Here is a 20204-nt window from a genome sequence, read left to right on the forward strand (position 1 = left end):
ATGATGATGATGATGATGATGATGATGATGATGATGATGATGATGATGATGATAATACACCAATGGAGAGCCTGTTTTCTTTCCCTTTGAAGCCCATTGCTTTTGCTGCTAAGCTATGCTCATGGCTTCGAATGCCTGTGTGCCTCAGTTTTCATCTCATGCTGATGAATGAGTCTTTGCTTGTTTTGAATAGATAATAAAGCTGCAATATCTTGTTATTCCTGCATTCCTATTTTTTCTCTCTCTGTACCTTTCTCTAGTTTTCAGATACCCCCTCTCTTTCTGTATACTGAAGCATCATTGCACAGCTGCTCTTTGTTGTGTTTCTCGGTAATTCTCCCTCTCTTAGAAAGGTCTTCAGTGATTTACCCTTTTATCAACTTTATATTTAAAAAAATCTCTATATATAAAATTATAATGGCCTTGTCTGTGTTAATTCTTCCTTCTGAATTTACAAATGTACTCGGCTACCAAGACTGACATTTATACTGTTATGTATACTGTGAAGAGTATCACATGCTGGTTTCAAACTGTGATTTCATTGGGAGGAAAGTACCTTTGGTGTTGTTGATCACATCACACTGCCTCCCATCCATAGCTGTCTTGCCCCCTCCCCCGCTGTGTCTCTTCCTTCACAGGAGAAACCTGTGAATGAAATGGCAATCGCACAATAACACAGATGTGCAAAGTCATTCATGGGGCAGTTGCACAATTGCCAATCACATGGGCGGGTTACACACCACTATTAAAGTACACGCGGAGCGCGTACTAGGGTTAGGGAGGTATGGTGCTTCCGCACCTCCCTAACCCTAATACGCGCTCTGCACGTAAAAAATAATGGCAGCCATTCCAGTCGGCCGCCACCATTTTTACGTAGTGGACGCTGTGCTTCCGCACGTGTCGCGGAGGCTATGACACCGCGAGTGCGCCAGCGGCACTTCACGGCGTCATAGCCGTGCCGCGAGATGGAGCTCCATTTTGGAGCTCCTTTTTTGCTGCGCGAGGGAGTCGCACGGTTTGCACGCAGCGGCTCCCTCACGCAGCAAAGATCAGTGCCGGCAGACCAGCGTATTTCGGCGGTCTATAAAGAGCCATGATGTCAGTGTCCTCTTCTCCACTCTTCCCCCCTTTCCTAGTCCTTTTAATTTTTTCCCCAGTTTTTTAGACACCTTCAGAGCTCTGCAGCTCCGAAGCCTCAATGTAAGTTTTGAAAAACCTTTTTTAGGCGTAAATAGAAGCTGCAAACTGTGTGAAAAAAGTTGAGAAAAAATAAAAATAAAACCTAAAGGCATGTTGGATAGGCCATAGGGGCATAAGAGATGGAAGCGGCATTGAGGGAGAGGCAGGAAGGGAGTGCAATGGGCACAGCAGCCCTAGTTGCACACATGAGAAGAGGTGCAGTGGTGGCTGCATTACAAGTGGTATGTTGCTATTTTAATTTAATTGTGTTACTATAGTAGGAAAGGGGCTGGTGTGATAACCTCCTGTCTTCATGTGCATTTGGTAATATATGCCATTTCTGAGACAAATCTCCTAGACTAATAGTAGGCTGTCCTCAATAGAACCAGGGTCATGTCAGATTCCCCTAGCACTAGGGTAATCTTCCTCCAAGTCACAAGGACTTATTCTCTGCATGTGTGTTGGGATTCCTGCCATCTAAAGTATAATACAGTCCCACATAGGATAGGCCTTTTCTAAAGAAACTTCTTTTCCAGATATAAAACTAGGATGATGATAGTACTTCTCAAGGATTCCGAGTTGTTATAGTGAGTTAGGCTTCTAAATGGCTTGGGCCCAGGTTACTTGAGGGAACGCCTCTCCCTGCCAGCCATAGATGCTGATGAAACGTCAGGAAGAAACTCTTCTAGAACATGGCCACCTAGCCCGAAACCCCCACAAAAAACCATGTATGCCAACCATGAAATCCTTTGAGTTCACAATAAAGCTTTTCTTATAGCAGTAACAAGTCATTGTTCAGCACTGAACAAAGTCCCAGAAAAGATGAGCCAAATGCGGCATGCTGGCGTCGATTTTAGGGTTAGGGACCGCACACCAACCGCATGGTCCCTAACCCTAGCATGGACTGGCAGCATAGTAATGGCAATGTAAGCACCAGTGGCGCACTCAAGACATCATTCTGGCACCATAAAAAGAACCCGGATATATTGGGTTCATTTTACTCCAGAGGGAAATAGGCCGCTGTCAGGCCGCCCCTTTGGGGTGGTCTGTACAGTGCCAAAGTCTTTGAAAGACCTGGAACTACACCTAGTTCTGATACAGAACAGTTATTGCCGCTGTTCATCTTATTTATTCTAATAGATTATTTGGTGGGAACAATTTCCTTTTATTTGTTAGTGTTTGCGGAGGGTATCCCCCCCCCCAATAGTTTCATTAAGTTTGATGTTCCTAACTCGTGAACACATTCTTGATCCAGTGGATGGGAAGGAAGGATACAAATATAAGCAATCTGTAAATCTTAGTGCATTAAGTGGTTGTGTTCTTTGTTGTGGTACTTGTCTGATCAACAGGAAATATCAAGAAGACACATGGCAAGTGCTCTGCTGCTGGAGTTAGGAATAAGCCTAGAGCAAGGAGTCAACACAGCTGGTTTCCTATGATAGCTTTTCTCTATTGCTTTCTACATTTCAAAATACTTGCTAGCATTTTGGCACAGTTTTTACTATTTATCACAATTCACACATGTCATTAGGTATGCTAGTGAAACCCACTGGCCTTTGAAAAGGACACTAGAAAACATATTCTATTTGCTTTGTCAAGCTGTGCCATCTGTGAACAGCTCCAGTGTCGCATGATTAGGAAGCAGTAGTATTGCAGGCCTTTTTCTTTTTTTATCCCACATGTATTATTTTTGAACTGTGCTATACTAGCCTTTTAAAAACCTTACTTTTGTGCCTGACAAAGCTCTGTTGATTCAAAAAGAATTCTACAGAGAAATCAAATCAAAAGATATACTATATCTTACCCTGCATACCCAAATCTTGTTTTATCTATCTTCTCAAATGGAAATAATTTCAGAATCTAAAATCTAGGGTACAGCAAAAGAACATGTGAATGCTACCTATTAACAGAGTGAAATAGTGTCTTAAAATAAAAAAGGATTGTAAACCCCTGAAAAATGTAATCCATAAACTTGAAAATAGGCTAAGATTAAGAAATGTCACATTGCTTGAAGTCCCTGGGGGCAGATTTTAAAAATATATATTACACTACTGAGGAAGGAAAATACATCTTTCTTCCTGGAAAAAAATAGCCTCCAAATAAAATAAACAGGATTTCCCCTCCCCAATACCCAAGATTTTCAATGCTCTGGGAACTATCCACCAGACGTTCCCCTGCACAAACCCCACTATATTAAATGGAAGCTGCAAGACAGAATTTCCTAGTGGGTCATATCTAACATTTCATACTGAAAGTACCATCTCAAGCATCATTCAGCAATGAAAGTACCACACATAAAAATAAAAGATACACTGGCAACAGAACTGCTTAATTTAAAGAGTTCTCAGGATAAAAAGCTAATCAATAAAATGGATTAAGTGTTTAAATATATAGCATCTTAATTAAAATTTGAACTATACAAGTTGCTTCAACGTGCTATTAAGTGAACTGGCCAAGTGGAAAACGGAACCTGATCTTTGAAGTGTAGCCACATGAGTACTAATGACTTCAAAGAGGGGCAAAAACCCTTTCTTTCATTCCCATTCTTTTTCACATGCATTAAACTGAATTATGAACTTAAGAGTTCAGGTTAAAACATCTCTTATGTTTTAATCACAAGAGCACTCTTGCCATTGACTTCCAGCTATAAATGTTCAGGGTCTGATGGAGCATCATTATTCCCAGGCAAGCACTTTTTGGACTTTGAACTTTCTTTTTCCACAAAAACTATCTCCTTTAGTTCTCAGAAGCTGCTCCCAACATCTCTTGTCATATATCCATTCTTTCACCATTATAATAACAATTCTGAGATCAAGTCAGAGGAACCAGTGACTTGTGGCTCCTTTTCCCAGCAGTGACACCTGAAAACTGGGGCAATGAAAGGAGCCACATTACACATTTATCACTGCTACATGGTGGTTTTGAACATAATATATTATTTGACCAGTGTGAATAAAATGCATGTACCAGCAGCTCACAGACCTGTAACATAAAATAAGAAAGGGAAGCCAAAAGGAGAAGGTACTTTTGATATGTTACTAGGGGTATTAGTGGAAAAGATCTTGCTGTAAATATTTCTAAAATGAATTGGAAGCATATTGTTTACATACTGTTTTCACCCTCAATTAGAGTTGCCATAAATCCCAGAAAAGCAGGATTGTCACGGATTGGAGGATCTAAAAAATGTCCCAGCCAGCTGGGCATTTTTAAAGTCACAAATCCTGGATTCTTGCTTTATTGCAGGCCATATTTTGTCAGTCTCCAGTCTTTGCACTGAAACTCCCTTCTCTTCCTTTTATTTTCCTCTGCAAGGACACCCAAATATGCTTCTCTGTGCCTCTGACTGATGCAGTGACCAGGGATGGCATCTCTCCTCTAAACGCCTGTCTGGAGTCGGTAATGGGCTGGATGAGGGAAAACAGACTCAGCTTGAATCCAGAGAAAACAGAAGTACTCGTGATAGGTTCCCCGGGCCCAGGGATGGATATTTGTCCACCTATCCTGAATGGGGTCACGCTCCCCTTGAAGGACTCAGTTCACAGTTTGGGGGTGCTTCTGGACTTGTCGCTCCACCTTACATCTCAGGTGGATGCGACGGTCAGGAGCACCTGTTATCAGCTTTGGCTGATACGCCAGCTGCGACCTTACCTGGGCCGGGGGGACCTTGAAACGGTGGTACATGCTCTGGTAACCTCTCGGTTTAATTTCTGCAATGCGCTCTACATGGGGCAACCCTTGTACCAAACTTGGAAGCTACAATTGTTTCAGAATATGGCAGTGAGGCTGGTCACTGGATGTTCCAGGACCAGCCATATAACACCTATATTGAAAGATCTACATTGGCTGCTTATTCGCTTCCGGGCGCAATACAAGGTGTTGGTAATGACCTATAAAGCCCTAAATGGCTTGGGCCCAGGGTACTTGGAGGACCGCCTCTCCCCATACAGTCCGCCCCGCACTCTCAGATCAGGCGAAAAATATTTATTAAGAGTTCCCAAGGCAAGGTTTGTGTCTTCATCACAAAGGGCATTTTCCATCGTGGCCCCTCAGACCTGGAACTCTTTGCCCGACGAGCTCCGCTCAGCAACCTCTCTAGATCTTTTTAGGAAGAATCTGAAGACTTTTCTTTTCTGTCAAGCCTTTCCCCATGTGCCTTGATGTTATTCTCTCTCTCTCCTGTGCATTTTGATCAATCCAGCTAATTTGTTATATAAGTTTTTAATTGGTTTTAGGTTGAATGATTGTATGGATTGTTTTTAGAATTTTTGTATTTTTTTTAAATGGTATGGGTGGGTTTTTGTATTGTTGGGTTATGGGTCGTCACTTTGTATTGGTTTTGTTGGTGTTTTTGTAAACCGCTGTAATCTGCAAGGAATAGCAGTCTAGAAATAAAAATTTCATTCATTCATTCAGTGAGCAATAAGGAAAATAAAAGCAAGGGGATAACAGGTCTATTGACACTTTAGTACTCTTAACTACTCTTGGCAGGGATAATTACAATGTAATTCCATGTAGATTATCGCACTACTAAAACACTGCTAATCCACTTTAACTACTCTGACTGCCTTCTGTTTCATTTTGGGATTTGTAGTTCAGTGAGGCCTAAGAGCTTCCTGGCTGAATATTCTAAATGCCCTTTCCTAAACTACAAGTCTCCTAATGCAATAGGAGACAATCAGAGCAGTTAAAGTGAATTAGCAGTGTTTTAAGAGTGTAGTACAATAAGAAAAGGAGTTAAAAATAAATAAAGGCAGGTTTGGTTTTGTGGACCTTGACTAACAAGATTATCATACCAGCGTTTAAGCACTGGTAAATCACCTCTCAAACACTGAGTAAGTGCGTGTGTGTGAAAGCCTGGCATGCTTCCTCAATGTCAGGGAATCGTCAGTTCCCTCTAGCATCACTGAATTGTTTGGGGAGAGGGAATTTCCTCTGAACAGAAACTTTGCATTCAGAGGAAATTCCTTCTCCCGGGATGATTCAGTGATGCTAGAGGGGAGCCGACAATTCCCTGATGTTGAGGAAGCATGCCAGGCTTTCACACATGTGTGCTTCCTCAACGTTTGAGAGGTGATTTACCAGCTCTTACACCAGGTAAACACTGGTGTGATAATCTTTTGAGACAGGAGGGCTATATGGGGGACAAAAAGGAAGAGAAGACAGAGGAGAAAAAAGAGTTGTAAATAAGAAATACCCAGTTCTCTGCACAGTATAATTAAATTATCCAGTTTGGATGGCATAATTTATGGGATAGTGGTTTGGATTTTTTAAATGAGACATAGCAGTCAAGGGTGGGGAGTGCAGGGTGGATGGGCTCCTGAGATAGGGGTAGAGTAGTTTGTTTTGGAACCAGAACAGAGCTCTGACAATTGAGCTGTGGCAAATAAAATGGTGTCAGACCAGATAATTTCTGCAGTGCAGTAGTGTTTACAGCTTTTACTATGGAGTGTACTCCTTGGAGAATGTTTTCCATTTTGCATTGCCTTGTTCTCCTTTCCCTTGCAATATAAATAATATAAATATAAACATCAAGATACATTTATTTCATATGGCTTATTTACAGCGGTATCACATACACTGAATTTTATTATGCACTCAACCGCATTTTTCTGATGAATTTATCTTGGCTAAAATGCCTTGTTTACTTGCAATATACTTGTAAAATTCTGAGCAAGAAAAAGGCTTAAAACGATACTTTACTAGCCACCAGATCTTGACTGAATCTTTGTGGTTGTTGCTGCTGTTGTTGTGTGCCTTCCATTTTTTCCCCATTTACACACACCCTAAAGTGAACCTATCATGGGGTTTTCTTGTCAAGATTTGTTTGCCATTGCCTTCCTCTGAGGCTGAGAGAGGAATTTGAACCCTGGTCTCCAGCATCTAGTCCAACATTCAAACTATGCTGGCTTATGCAAATAAACCTAGGTGTCATTAAAATAATCCAATATAAAATTAAAAATATCTAATTTTAAAATGCATACATTTCAACCTTCTGTTCAGGAAGAATGTTAAAATCTCCATTTTGAGCATGACTGAGAAGCATGAATTTACATTAATGTTTTTGGCTTTTAGTTGGTCGTGTCCTCCATTTTTCTTGAATGTCCTACATTTTGTCCTGGTTTTGTGGAAGAGAATTATGGCAACCCTACCCTCATTACTGATTCAGATGTATGGGCTTGTTGTAGTGTGTGCGGGGTCAATTTATTGTGACCCCATGAATTTCCGATAGTTTTCTTAAGCAAGGTATGCCAGTTCCTTCTTCTTAAGTATAGCCTACAGCGCATGGTACACATGGGTGATCTTCCATCCAAGTGTTAACCAGGGCTGATATGACTTAGCCTCCAAGATCAGATGAGATTTTGTGCCTTTAGGGCATATATGACATCCTCAACTTTTGTTGTTGTTTTCCATTTCTAATCATTATATATTTTAAATACAGGAGGGCTACAGGTTCACAGCATGTACCAATCATTCCCAGTCACTAGCACTTGCTGTAAGAGCCAGCACTTTACAAAACATTCCCAACAGTGGCTCTTATATTCAGTATTGTGTATTTGCATAACAACGTGGCTAAAATCCAACAGCTGAGTACTGCAAATGCACTCAGGGCTTTCCCCATGCAGCAGAACAGCTTGCGTTTTCTGATCCATGACTTCCATAGCGAGCAATGGGACCTTGTTCTGCAGATGGTTCATTGAACTGGAGTTAATGTTTGCGATACTGAATGTTTAAACCCAACATACAAATTTCTAGATAACATTTATATGCTCAAGACAGGACAGAGAGGTTTCTTAAATACACTTTCCAAATAGTCCCTGCTAGGCATTTTATAAGCTTGCCAAACTTGATTTGAATTTAAAGAACTAATTTCAGTTGTATGCTTTTAAAATAGCAAATTAATACGTTTAAAAGTTTGCAGAATGAAGATACTAATCCTAAAACAAAACAAAAAAAAATCTGATTTAAGGATTTATTATTTACTGAGAATAGAAATTCTGAGGGACGGCTAGTAAATACTGGTGTTTTGTATGTATATATGTTCTTATAGTTCCGTTTTAAAGAAAAACATTTGTTAAGCACCAACATCTTACTGAACTGTTTTATTACGCTACAAACAGAGACATTGTATAAGTTTATTATAAAACTATCAAGTGCAGAATAATCAAAATATATGCCAGTGACTTACCCCATTTAGTGGATAAGTTTTCCATCCTAGCTCTCCAATTGCAGTGGTTGTATCAAGCAACACAACTAGAAATAAAAAGAAATGAAAATATTGCCATGAAATTATTTGAAAGAAAATCCTCATCTACATAGATGTGATAAAACCCATTTTACCCTTAACTGTGCAAGTTCTGCAAATACTACCAAGTCTATTATTGATTTCTCAAATCATGAGATAATCCATTTACAGCATGTTTCTACATGCTGTTTCAACAAACAATAAGCAAAAATATATTGATATATATTATATTAAATATAAGACATACTTACTATGTTTTATATTGTGTTATATTATGAAACATGAAACATACTTCTCTGTTAGTAAAACATATTTGTCTGTTAAAATCAAATTGACTAAACATAATTGGAGGCAAAGAGTGCAGCTGTTACCAAAGTTTTTTTTTAATTATTTACGCTTCATTGCTTTCAGCGTGGCTCTTTTTTGTGACACTTGCAATAGTGGCTTCTTCCTACAGCCATTAGTTCAGTGATGGGCAAAGTGTGGCCCTCTAGGCTGTTGGACTACAACTCCCATTGGCCCTAGTAAGCCATAGCCAATACTGGAGGTTCTTGGAATTGCTGTCCAACAACATCAGAAGGCTAATATGATTTCCACCCCCTTTCCTATGCTTGCTCTAGTTCCTAGAAAGAGAAACACTGATGTAGGAAGCAGACATATCATGGGCACTTTCAATGTTATCTTGCACGTGAGAAAATAATTTATCATATGTCACAAAGGGCAACACTGGAAGGAGCTTTGAGTATTAAACCTTTTTGAAAAGATTCATTGGCAGTCATTTGCATGTAGGAACAAGTGAGTTCTCTTTACAGTTAAAATTGTTTCTTATTTTGGTATATGATGGGCTAAAATAAGAATGTAGCTTGTGATTATCCACAGCTTTATCTCCTGCTTAAACGTTTCTCTGGCCTATATCTGGTTGCTACTCCCAGTCAAAATAGACTTGTGAATTGATGGAATTGATGGAATTGCATTGTCATTTCCCCTTCAAACGGTAATATCTGTTGAGAAAGGAAATGGACTAAATATTGAGGGTTAGAACTCTGCTCCACCTCAGTCTAAGCAAAGATCTGGAATTTATTCATCTCATTTGGAGTTCAGATTTCCACACACCCTTTAAGTTAGGCCTTTGTTGTCATAAAATGAGCATTTTATTCTGCATTTATGGTAGAGAGAGGTTGGCAAATAATATTTTTAAAGCAAAAATGTATCTTCTTGCCCCATTATCAATATCAAGCAAACTACCAGTTGTAAGCATTTCTTTACTATTTTACCTTGACATTACACTAAAATTTAATCTCTGCCAATTAATATATTTTGTATTAATGTGTATCTATATTTCTTAAACTCTCTATTTTAGGTCCATACTGATCAGTAAAAAAAGAAACTTTCCAGCCTCTGACCCCCAAAACTGGTGAAGATGTACCCAGTATTGAGTTCTGCTAGTTCCCATTGATTTAAATTATTTAATAACAACCTTTATTTACATCATGCTTTCTCCCCAGACTGAAATTCAAGGGAGCTTGCAATATTTAAAAACAAACATAGATTTAAAAATTACAGTATAAAAAAGTTAAAATTAAACTGTCAAAAATTTAAAACGTTTAAAAAGAACAACCCATTGTAATGTAATGTAATATAGTTTATTTGGTCTTTGACCAGTATAAGAAATAAAAAGAAAAGAAAAACAGCATCAGTATAATTTAAAATATAGATTGTACATACCTGGGCAAGAATAGTACTTAAGCAATTACAGTTACAATAATGCCGGGTCAAATCATCTATGCAGCAATAAAATTTTCATCTACCAATTGAGGGCGGACTTTACACACAATGTAGCAGAATTTGGCCACCTTATGGATCATACTAGGGTCACAACTGTCCAGAAGGAGGCGTAAGTAAAATAGGTCGATATTACCTGGGAATTTGTTTATTATCGGATAGATCAGTTGGTTACAGGCATCCTTATAAAACTGGCAAAAAAGAAGAACATGCTTGATAGTTTCAGTGGTGCCTAAGTCACAATGACATAGTCGGAGCTCGTATGGGGTTTTCTTAAATCTTCCTTCTAATACGGCTGTGGGTAACATATTAAAACGTGCCATAGTTAAAGCCCTTCTGAACTTAGGTAGGGTGACATGAAACAAATATGGAGCTGGAGAGGAAACCAAGACCTGATCACTAACCACTATATGTTTAAGGAAGGAAGCAGTTTCCATTTGACCTTCTATGTCTAGGATTTTTTGTTTAATAGTAAATTTGGCTTTATCTACATCGAGTTTTAAGATTGCATCTTTGTTAAAGCCTAGCTCATTCAGTTTCTTCGTTATAGCTCTTTCCCAAGAGGATTTATAGGAGTCTAATATGATTAGGTGTGTCAATTCTCCAGATGTTTTCTGCAATTTCAACCAGTAATTGAATATAGTAATCCATAGACTAGATTCTATTTTATTAATCCCAGCTTCTCTCCTAAGGACAGCATTTGGGGCACAGTGAGCAACTTGGAATATTTTCCTCAGGAACTTAGTTTGTACACGTTCAATTGCATTTATATTGCTATATGGCCCTAGTTGAGCTCTGTATAGGTGTTGCGGGCGAACTTTGGCAGTAAATAGCTTGATTGCGGCCGGAGAACAAACCATTAAAACAAAACACTCTAGCACATCATACAAGGCCTGTTTAATTCTAAAAACTCAGTTCTCAAAGTCCTATTGTAAGAAGAACTGTAAAACCTTTAAGTTCCTGAATATATCATTTCAGATCTAAGTACTACAAGCTTACAAAGGTATCCGGCCTGGTATCCTATATATATTTACTTAGAGGTAAATATCCATTAAATTACTATATCACACTCTCAAATATTTGTGCATGGGACCTCAGCATTTCATATGTAATCTAAGCAATCGGCTACAGAAAAGTAGAGATTGCGTAAATTAGGTCTTGTCCTTGGACTACAGTTTTCTGATGTGGAGGTGCTTGAATAAGAAAGGCAATGAATTGTGAATCACCAACTTTGCATGTACATTTTATTCTTTGATGTTAGTCTTCAACAACTGATTACAGGTAAGAATTGAAGCTTTATAAAGTAGGCTGCCAAACTGAATAAAATCACTGCCTCTTTTCCACATCACATTTCGCAATTAAATGAGGAAAATACAGACTTCCTAAAAATACAATGTTGGTATCTCATCTTCCACTAAACAGCATTTTGACAGACATTTTTTATATTCCTAGGAACCAAAACAATTCTAAAGGCTTAAAAATGTTCCAGCTATGCAGAAATCTTGACAATATTTGCATAGAATCTTTCTAGAATAATGGGCATGATAGATGCCTACTCAAGATTAGTACTTTTCACTATAATTTTTACCACTGTGCAAATTGTTCTGCCTGAAGAAAACAGTGCATTCAAAATATATTCACAATTCTCCAATAGCTGCCTGTTTTCCAAAAGAGCCTAATCCATAAGCATAACAAAAAGTATAAACAGGATTTAAAAATTTACATTAACACTGAGTGAAGAAGACTTGGCCTTTCTTAGGTCTGAAAATGCAGATATAAGCTTTCTGTTTTTCATATGAAAGAAAATGATTATGAAATGAAGGAGAAAGAAGGAAGGATTTTTTTTTACTTAACAGGCTGAAGTGTGTGTGTGTGTGTGTGTTACCCTGGCAGTTGCTCACAAAGGTGCCACATGTGATTAAATTCATATATGATTGAAAGTCATATAGAGATTATTAGGATAGACTGCAGGGCCTATCTATTGAAATGAGATATCCTGGTACTTCTTTAAACCAAGGATATAGCTATTCTGTGTGGAGGGTTAAGAAATATGTTATTGAATAAGAAACATGGGCACAACCCAGTACAAAAACCAGAAACATGAGTTCAGCTTTCGGTGTTAAGATTTGCTGTATCTTCTGTTTGGACACACTCCAGTGAGCACAATAGTTCAAAATACCCTAAAGTTGCATTTTGAGGAGATAAAACTACAAACACTGCTATTATATTCTGCTATTAGTGCATATTATACAGTAGATCTTCACCACAACAAATGCTTCCTAAAAGACACTGTACAAATGGAGAAAACTGCTGACAGGTAATGCAGCAAAAAGTATAGAAAACAGCCAGATTGTACAGTGGGCCCTCCACATTCACTGGGGCTAGGGGTTCAGAGCCCCCATAAAAGTGGGAAAACCACAAATAACAAACCACTCAGTTTTTCAACTTGAGAGAACACCCATCTAGGAATCTCTGGTGCAACTCTAAGGTCAAAATCTGTGGGAATTTGATCATAGAATTATAGCAAGTAGCAATAGCAAGTACATTTCTATACCACTTATTAGTGCACTTAAGCACTTCCTAAGCAATTTACAATGTGTAAGCTAATTGCCCCCAACAATCTGGGTATTTATATTATCGAACCCAGAAGGATGTAAGCCTGAGTCGAGCCTGAGCCCTCAACTGGTATTGTAGTGTGAGAGTGGCTGCAGTTCTGTGCCACAAGGGCAGAATTGTGCTGGAAGACCTACAAATGCCTAGAGATGTGTTCTCTCTAGGAATCTCTGTCCTACAGCAAGACTCTATGGTCAAATTCCAGAAGAGCTGCACGGGAGAATTTAAAAGATTCCTAGAGAGAACATAGTAATGACATCTGTGAATAATCAAATCTACAAAAATCAAAGCTACAAATAAGGAGGACCGACTGTATTTGGAAATGGTTTCCTGAACTTTAAATTCCTTTTTTATAAAAAAAAAAACACTCCAAGAACAATTTACCTCTTCCAGCTCAAAATCAACACGGATTAGCCTTTATCTAGCTTTATAAATATTGCCAAATTTCAGATCAATCTGCCCAGTTGCTTTTTTTTTGTGATAACTTAAGAGAAACTATACCTTCTGGTTATAATGGTACATGCCCTCCAACAACCCACCCAAATAGCTCTGTATTCATCTATGTCCTTCTCATAATGGTGACAGATTATGGAGATTATTGCATGGGAAAACAGGCATGGATTACATGTAGTTTGTACCTTTCTCCGATGGATCTTACAGCACTGCCCCATGCCCAGGCAGTAGGTAGCCTGTATGCAACCTGGGCTTCTCTGGAAAAATCCTGTTCTTGAAAAGCTGTGGGAGAAGCCTGGGTTGCATACGGACTGCCAACTGCCCAAACACGGGGTAGTGGAGGAAGATCCATCAAAGATGGATTTAAACTGCGTGTAACCCTCACCTGTTTTCCTGTGTGATAATTTCCTAGAAGTTATGCCATATCACTTCCAGATTTCATTTGGGGAAGGGTAAGGATGAAAATGGAGAGTGGACTGGGATTTCTGTTGGTGATTAGGGAAGAAACTCCTCATTTAACTCCACTTGCTTCCCTTTCCAGTTCAATTTGCAAGCCTTCTCTTCCCATGGCAAAAACATTTCATTTAACTCCGCTTGCTTCCCTCCACAGTCCAATTTTCAAACAAGTCTCACCTCAAGGGAGGACAGCAAATGGCCCATCCCCAGTCCAACTCCTCTGTCATGGAGATGGGGGGGATGGTCATTAAAGGCACCAATGACAAAAATGTGCTCCCCTAAGGTCAACAATAACAATTTCTATGGTATTCCTGTAAATCCCACGGTCTGGCCCTGTAACAAAGTTTGATCAATGTGTCAATGAATAATCAATGGATTAAATTATTTTATTAGTGTTTATGCTAGTGAACATCTGGAACATCACTTTGCTTGCATATGAGATTAATGTGATGAGTTCCACAATTCCTGGTGTCCCCTTTCTTGGGGATTGGGATATATACTGAGCATTTCCAATCCCTGGGCCATTGCCTGGTTTTCCATATTTGTTGGCTATTTTTTTTTTAAAGAATCTGAAAGGATTCCACCTCTATAGTTTGAAGCAGCTGTATTGATATACCTGGCTATTTTTCTTTTCCAAGTGTCTCTTCCATTTTATGTCCTATAATTGTGGTCTTGTTGTCAAAAGATTCTTCCTTCTATAGCTCTGTCATATTGTCATTGCTTTTATACAATTTTTTAGTGTATAGCTTTCATCCGCTTTTTATTTTGTCTTGATCATTTTCTGACCCTCAGAACCTCAGTAAGTTTTGTCCCTTTCAGTGCCTCTGGTCAAGAGAAATACCAGACATGATCACTTTCAGAATGGTAAACTGTGAAAGGTGGCTGCTTTTCTTAGCAACCATGAGCACAACATGGTTTCACAATTCCCTACATGATAACCTTTTTTTCTGATTTCAGGATAACTTTTAAAGAGGCTTGAACTATAAACAAGTACAGTGGTACCCCGGGATACGAAAGCACCGGCTTACGAAATTTCCGGGATACGAAAAAATTCCATAGAAAAAAACTGTTCCGGGTTACGTTTTTTTTTTCGGGTTAAGAAAAATTTTTTTGGTGCTTTTCGGCGCTTTTTCGCACGAAACGCGGCTTTCCAGCGCTAGCGCCTATGGCTTTTTCGGCTTGCGAAAAAAATCGGGTTACGAACGCCGCGGCGGAACGAATTAATTTCGTAACCCGAGGCACCACTGTACATTCTTATCTTATATTTCATTTCTAGATAATGATGATGATGATGATGATGATGATGATGATGATTTATTTCTTCTTCCAAACATGAAGAATCCGGGCGGGTTACAACAGTAAAATACATCAAATTATAAGATGAGGCATTTTAACTAGAAAACAAAACATATGGTCATTTGTAACCCTAAACACCAGTCAGTTTTAATTAAATAAGAGCAAACAATAAATTCTTCACAAGATCCCTTCCCTGGACAAAATCAAAAGCTGGTTGAATCATCATGCAAATCTAGTGTATATGAATATTTATTCATTATTAAAATGTATATACCATCCTTTGGAGTAAAAATACACCAGTGAATGAAAATAAATCTAATTAAAATCACAAAAAGTAATTTTTCATTTATTTGCTATTAAAAGCTTTATTTATTTATTTATTTATTTATTTCCGGCATTTCTCCTAGGGCAGAAACGCAGATAGCTTACTACCCCTAAGATTATCTGACATATTGTACTGAAAATTGTACAAGAGTTAGAGATGTGGTTCCACAACTTTCTTAAATGCTGAAAATAGTGAATAGCCAGTAGTCTCAATTACTGAGAGGATACATTCCACAATTTGGGAAAAACACAGTAGAAAGTCCTGTCCTGCAGGCATTAGAAATGAGTAACTGTGCCTTTAGTGGGCCTCTTCTGTTATTGTTAATATCTGGACCAATAACATGGTTCATTAGATAACAATTAGATAACTCCACAGGCAATGCTGGCCTTCTGATAATTAGGGTCACCATACATAGAACATTCCAGGCCCTGAGATTTTAGGTCCAAGAAATGATAATGGAGAAAATGATATAGATTTGATCCTTCTGTAGGGTTCAAATAAGGAGAATTATTGTATCTCTTGACAGTTACAAGAGTTGTAACAAGCTGTAACAGAGCACTGAACTCTGAGTTTGGGTTTGAATAGCTATTTAGCCCTGAATAATAAATAAATAAATAAATAAATAAATAAATAAATAAATAAATTTATCCTAATCCACCTCAAGTGGAGCAGGATGGGGAAAGACCATGTACACTGCTTTGACCTCCCTAAAGGGCAGGCTACATAACATTTGTTATTGTTATTGATGCTATTTATTCCTGAAATATTTTTTAGAAATTATGGACTGTATCAAATTGGTGATCTCCACTGAAGTGAGAAATAATGGGATTTACTTAAGTATTGATTTGCCATTCTGTATTTGATTGAATGGGTCTACTCTAGTCTGGGTTAGCATTTGGATTTTAGCCTTCCTCTTCTTGCTTCTTTAAAACAAGTAAAAATTCAAGAAGGAATAATTTTCTTTGTTTTTTTTTCTTTTTGTTTTTAGAAATAAAAGGGAAAGAAATAAAATACACAAACATATAACAACTGAAGTGTGGGTGGAAAAAACTGATTTGACATGTTGCTACACTGAATTCAATTTAGAATTCAGTAAAATTAATCCAGCAAAGGATACTACACCAGCGGTGGTGAAACTTTTAGGGGCTGAGTGCCCAAACTAAAAGGTCTTCCAGCACCGGTTGTTACCTGGTGCTGGGTGTGGGACTTCTGCCTTCCAGGGGCAGGGCTTCTGGGGCAGGACTCCTTCCCCCCACCCTCCTGGACTTTCAGCTGCCTCTCCAGAGACAGTTAAAGGGCTGGGGGGAGGTGATGAGAAGAGGCCTTTTTCTCCTCCTCCCTCTGCACTGTCCTTGGCTTTTAGCTGCCTCCGGAGAAGCAACTGGAAACCAGGGAGGGTCGTGAAGGAGGAATATCAGGCGTGCGGCTCTTTCTCCTCCTCCCCGGCTGCATGCCGGGGGAAATGGTATCAAATGCCAGCTCTGGCACACAACCTATAGGTTTGCCACCATGGTACTATGCTATAAGTAAATCTGACCAGAACGACATATGTCTCTCAGGAAAACATTTATCCAAAGGCTCATTATTTACAAATGCATCCATAAAGTTACTGGGGCTTTAAGAGAATGCAGAAAAGGGGGGAAGGAGGGGAGGGGGGGAAGGAGGGGAGAAAGCAAATCTTCCAAGACCTCCAAGTCTCCAGAGATGTCTGGGTAGGGTTGCCATTTCATGGTGGTGGGCGGGACTTTCCCACCTCCTGGGGGGCGTGCCCGGTCCTGTCCCGCCCCCGCCCCCGCCCCCGGGTGGCTGCCCAACTCTGAGCTCCCAGGGCTGCTGCCTGCCTTCTATAGAGTGCTGCCTGTGAAGCATGCCTGGAGCAGCAGCAGGAGGACTGAACCCAGCAGGGGCGGGGTCTGCTGCACGGCCCTGCCCTTATTGGCCAGCCCTCTGCTTCCTTATTTGGGCAACATCCATGCAGGGAGGAATTTACATTCAGGCGAGCTGCTGCTTCCCCCTTTCTCTTTCCCCTCCTTCTCTTCTTATTATTGTTCTGTTTTTTTTTTTCTTCTCCTCCTCTTCCCCTCCTCTTCCTCCTCTCCTTTTTCTTCCTTTCTTCCCCCTCCTCATCTTCTTTTTCTCTTTCTTCCTCTCTCTAAGCCCCCCTCCTCTTCTTCTCAGGGGTCCAGGTCTTCTCAAGGCTTTGCCCCCATTAGAAAAGAAAAAAGGCTTTGGATCTGTCCCATAAATCCCTCCTAAGTTGAGACATACCTAGGAAAAAGAGGGGGCGAGGGGTTTGGGGGGGCTAGGAGGGGGCAAGGAAAAGGAGGAAGGGGGGAATTGCTAAGAAGGCTTGGGATTGAGAAATGTAGTTTCAATGGCACAAAGGACTGCCTGTGATCTTGCAAATGCTATGCCTGCTTGGAAGTGGGAAATGTAGTTTGCAATGGCACAAGGGTCTGCCTGTGATCTTGCAAATGCTATGCCTGCTTGGGAGTGGGAAATGTAGTTTGCAATGGCACAAGGGTCTGCCTGTGGTCTTGCAAATGCTATGCCTGCTTGGGAGTGGGAAATGTAGTTTGCAATGGCACAAGGGACTGCCTGTGGTCTTGCAAATGCTATGCCTGCTTGGGAGTGGGAAGTGTTCTTGTAGAATTGGGGGGGGGGTGTTTGGCCAGAAAGAGAAGTACATTTTAGCCTTCTGTCTAGGAATAATGCCAAAATGTCCTCCATTTTGAGCATGCCTAAGAAACATGCATTTATATTAACATTTTAAAAAAAGTATCAATTTTTTCATGTGTCCGCCACTTTTTAAAAAACGTGTCCTACATTTGAAAATGTTGCCCTACATTTGTCCTACATTTGTCCCAGTTTGGAGATCCTGCCTTATGGCAACCCTATGTCTGGGATTCTGTTAGGCTCTCAGAATTAGGGCCTAAAACCAACTGTCAGTCCTTTCTAGAGCAGAACCATTGTAAGGAATGTAATGTTCAGTGACTCTAGTCTCATCAAGAGAAGCAACTGATATTCTTCCCATGGTCGCAGAAAGAGTTTTAAAACTTATTATGATGATGGAGACATCATCTGTGGACCCAACTATATGTGATCACCATCCTTTTTCAAACGTCAATGTTAAGAAACATATAAAGGATGCATGGGTAGCAGCTGTTGAAGCCTTTCTATGCTACTTTTACCACTTTAGTTTATCTTCTGAGTTTATTGCCCCAACTGTCAGGATTCATCTAACATATTTTGCTGATTACTGAATTCACAATTACCATCAAGGTGCATAATGCTGAAGGCCAACCATATCATTTTCACATGTGAGGCAAAATAATGTTTAAAAAATTCCTCCAGACACCTCCCTTCATGGACGTAAAAATGCAGTGATAAATTAATACTTAAACATTTATTGCCTTTTCATGAAACTAAAAATGCTGCATCACCCTGCTCCAATGGATAAGAAATACCAGATATGGAACTGAGTGAAAACATAACCAACTAAATTTGTTCTGGATAGCATTGGAAGCTGATATATTCTTGTATCCTCTATACATATAGGCAGTGTGATCGTGACCTACAGAGAAGCAATATACTGGCCGCTGATGTGGTAGGCAGAGAGACCTGAGATCTAGGTCAGCATAATGACAATTGATGTAAAACAAAATCCTGCTAAAAGTAAAAATTCTTACTCTGTAAAAAAAAAAAAAAATCTTTGACAAGGATTATGTTTAAAGGTTTTCAACTTTAATATATCAATGTTAAGAAAAATATTAAGAAATTATTACTTTGTTTATTGTTTTATTGAAAACTAAGAGAATGAAAATTGTCATAGCTATGTTATCCAATGACAAAAATATATTCATGAAAGGGCTTGCTTTACTAATGATTCTTATTTTCCTTTATTAAAGACTGCACAGCTAGGCAACTTGTTTTCTCTTTGCAATAATCTCTTCACTGACTCAGTCTGTCTCTTTCTGCTCTCACTATTCATCTATAATTTACAGTGTTAAACACCAAGCCTTTATAGCATGTGCATTTTACAGATGCTAGGCCAAACTGCCAAAATGAAGTATATGCTACTAACAGAGAGCCTTGAAAATCTCATTCCCTTTATTTCACAGGCTGATATCATATTGTTGGTGAAAATGTCAATACGCCTTTACTTTCTTATGTTAGCTTCTGCTAACAAAGGAATGTGTCCACACCAATTTGCACAACCCTAAAACTCATTATATTCCACATAACTCTCATGTGCTAGTTGATAAAATTATTTTGCATATAGAAGAAAATTTCACTTTTGCCAGATTGTTTCTATATGGAAAGCAGGTCATAAGATTTATTCCCTAATATTTATGTAGCATGTTTCAGGTGTTGAAAACATTATACTTTTTAAAAACAACAACAACAACAACAAACTCATAAAGACATCACACTGAGAGTGAGGAGATATTGGGATAATAGATGAAGTTAAGATTCAGAGTTCCCAGTTCAGCATATCTATGCTGCTCTAAACATGAATTTTTTTAAGATTTTAGAAAACCCCAAACCCTAATTCAGTTTATATTATCATCAGTGATGACATTTTTTAATGCATCAAATTTTTGCGAGGGAAGACGATTCTCTAAAGCATGACATTTAACAACATGCCAAATTACATTTTATCACAGATTTGCAACTTCTCAACTCCCATGCTGGGCATAGCTATAGGAGTGGGGAAGAGGGCATTGCCTACTAGATAAGAATTTGGCCCCTCAAAACTTCCTTCAGTTCCCAAATTTCAAACAATGCAATGATTTTATATGTCACTTGTGTGATAAGAAATACAATTTGGTTATCCAAAGAAAAACGGGAGGGGAC

General features: G+C 39.1%; 1 protein-coding gene across 1 annotated transcript in view; it reads right to left on the bottom strand.

Moving 5' to 3' along the window:
• Positions 1–20204, bottom strand: part of LOC121917175 (ephrin type-A receptor 6-like) — a 282385-nt gene that overhangs the window by 226616 nt on the left and 35565 nt on the right. The window contains exon 2 of the mRNA XM_042442898.1: positions 8366–8430. Within this exon, the coding sequence (XP_042298832.1) occupies positions 8366–8430 (65 nt within the window). The remainder of the gene's footprint in view (positions 1–8365; positions 8431–20204) is intronic.

Source organism: Sceloporus undulatus, unplaced genomic scaffold, assembly GCF_019175285.1.
Source record: "Sceloporus undulatus isolate JIND9_A2432 ecotype Alabama unplaced genomic scaffold, SceUnd_v1.1 scaffold_12, whole genome shotgun sequence".
NCBI classification, from domain to species: domain Eukaryota; kingdom Metazoa; phylum Chordata; class Lepidosauria; order Squamata; family Phrynosomatidae; genus Sceloporus; species Sceloporus undulatus.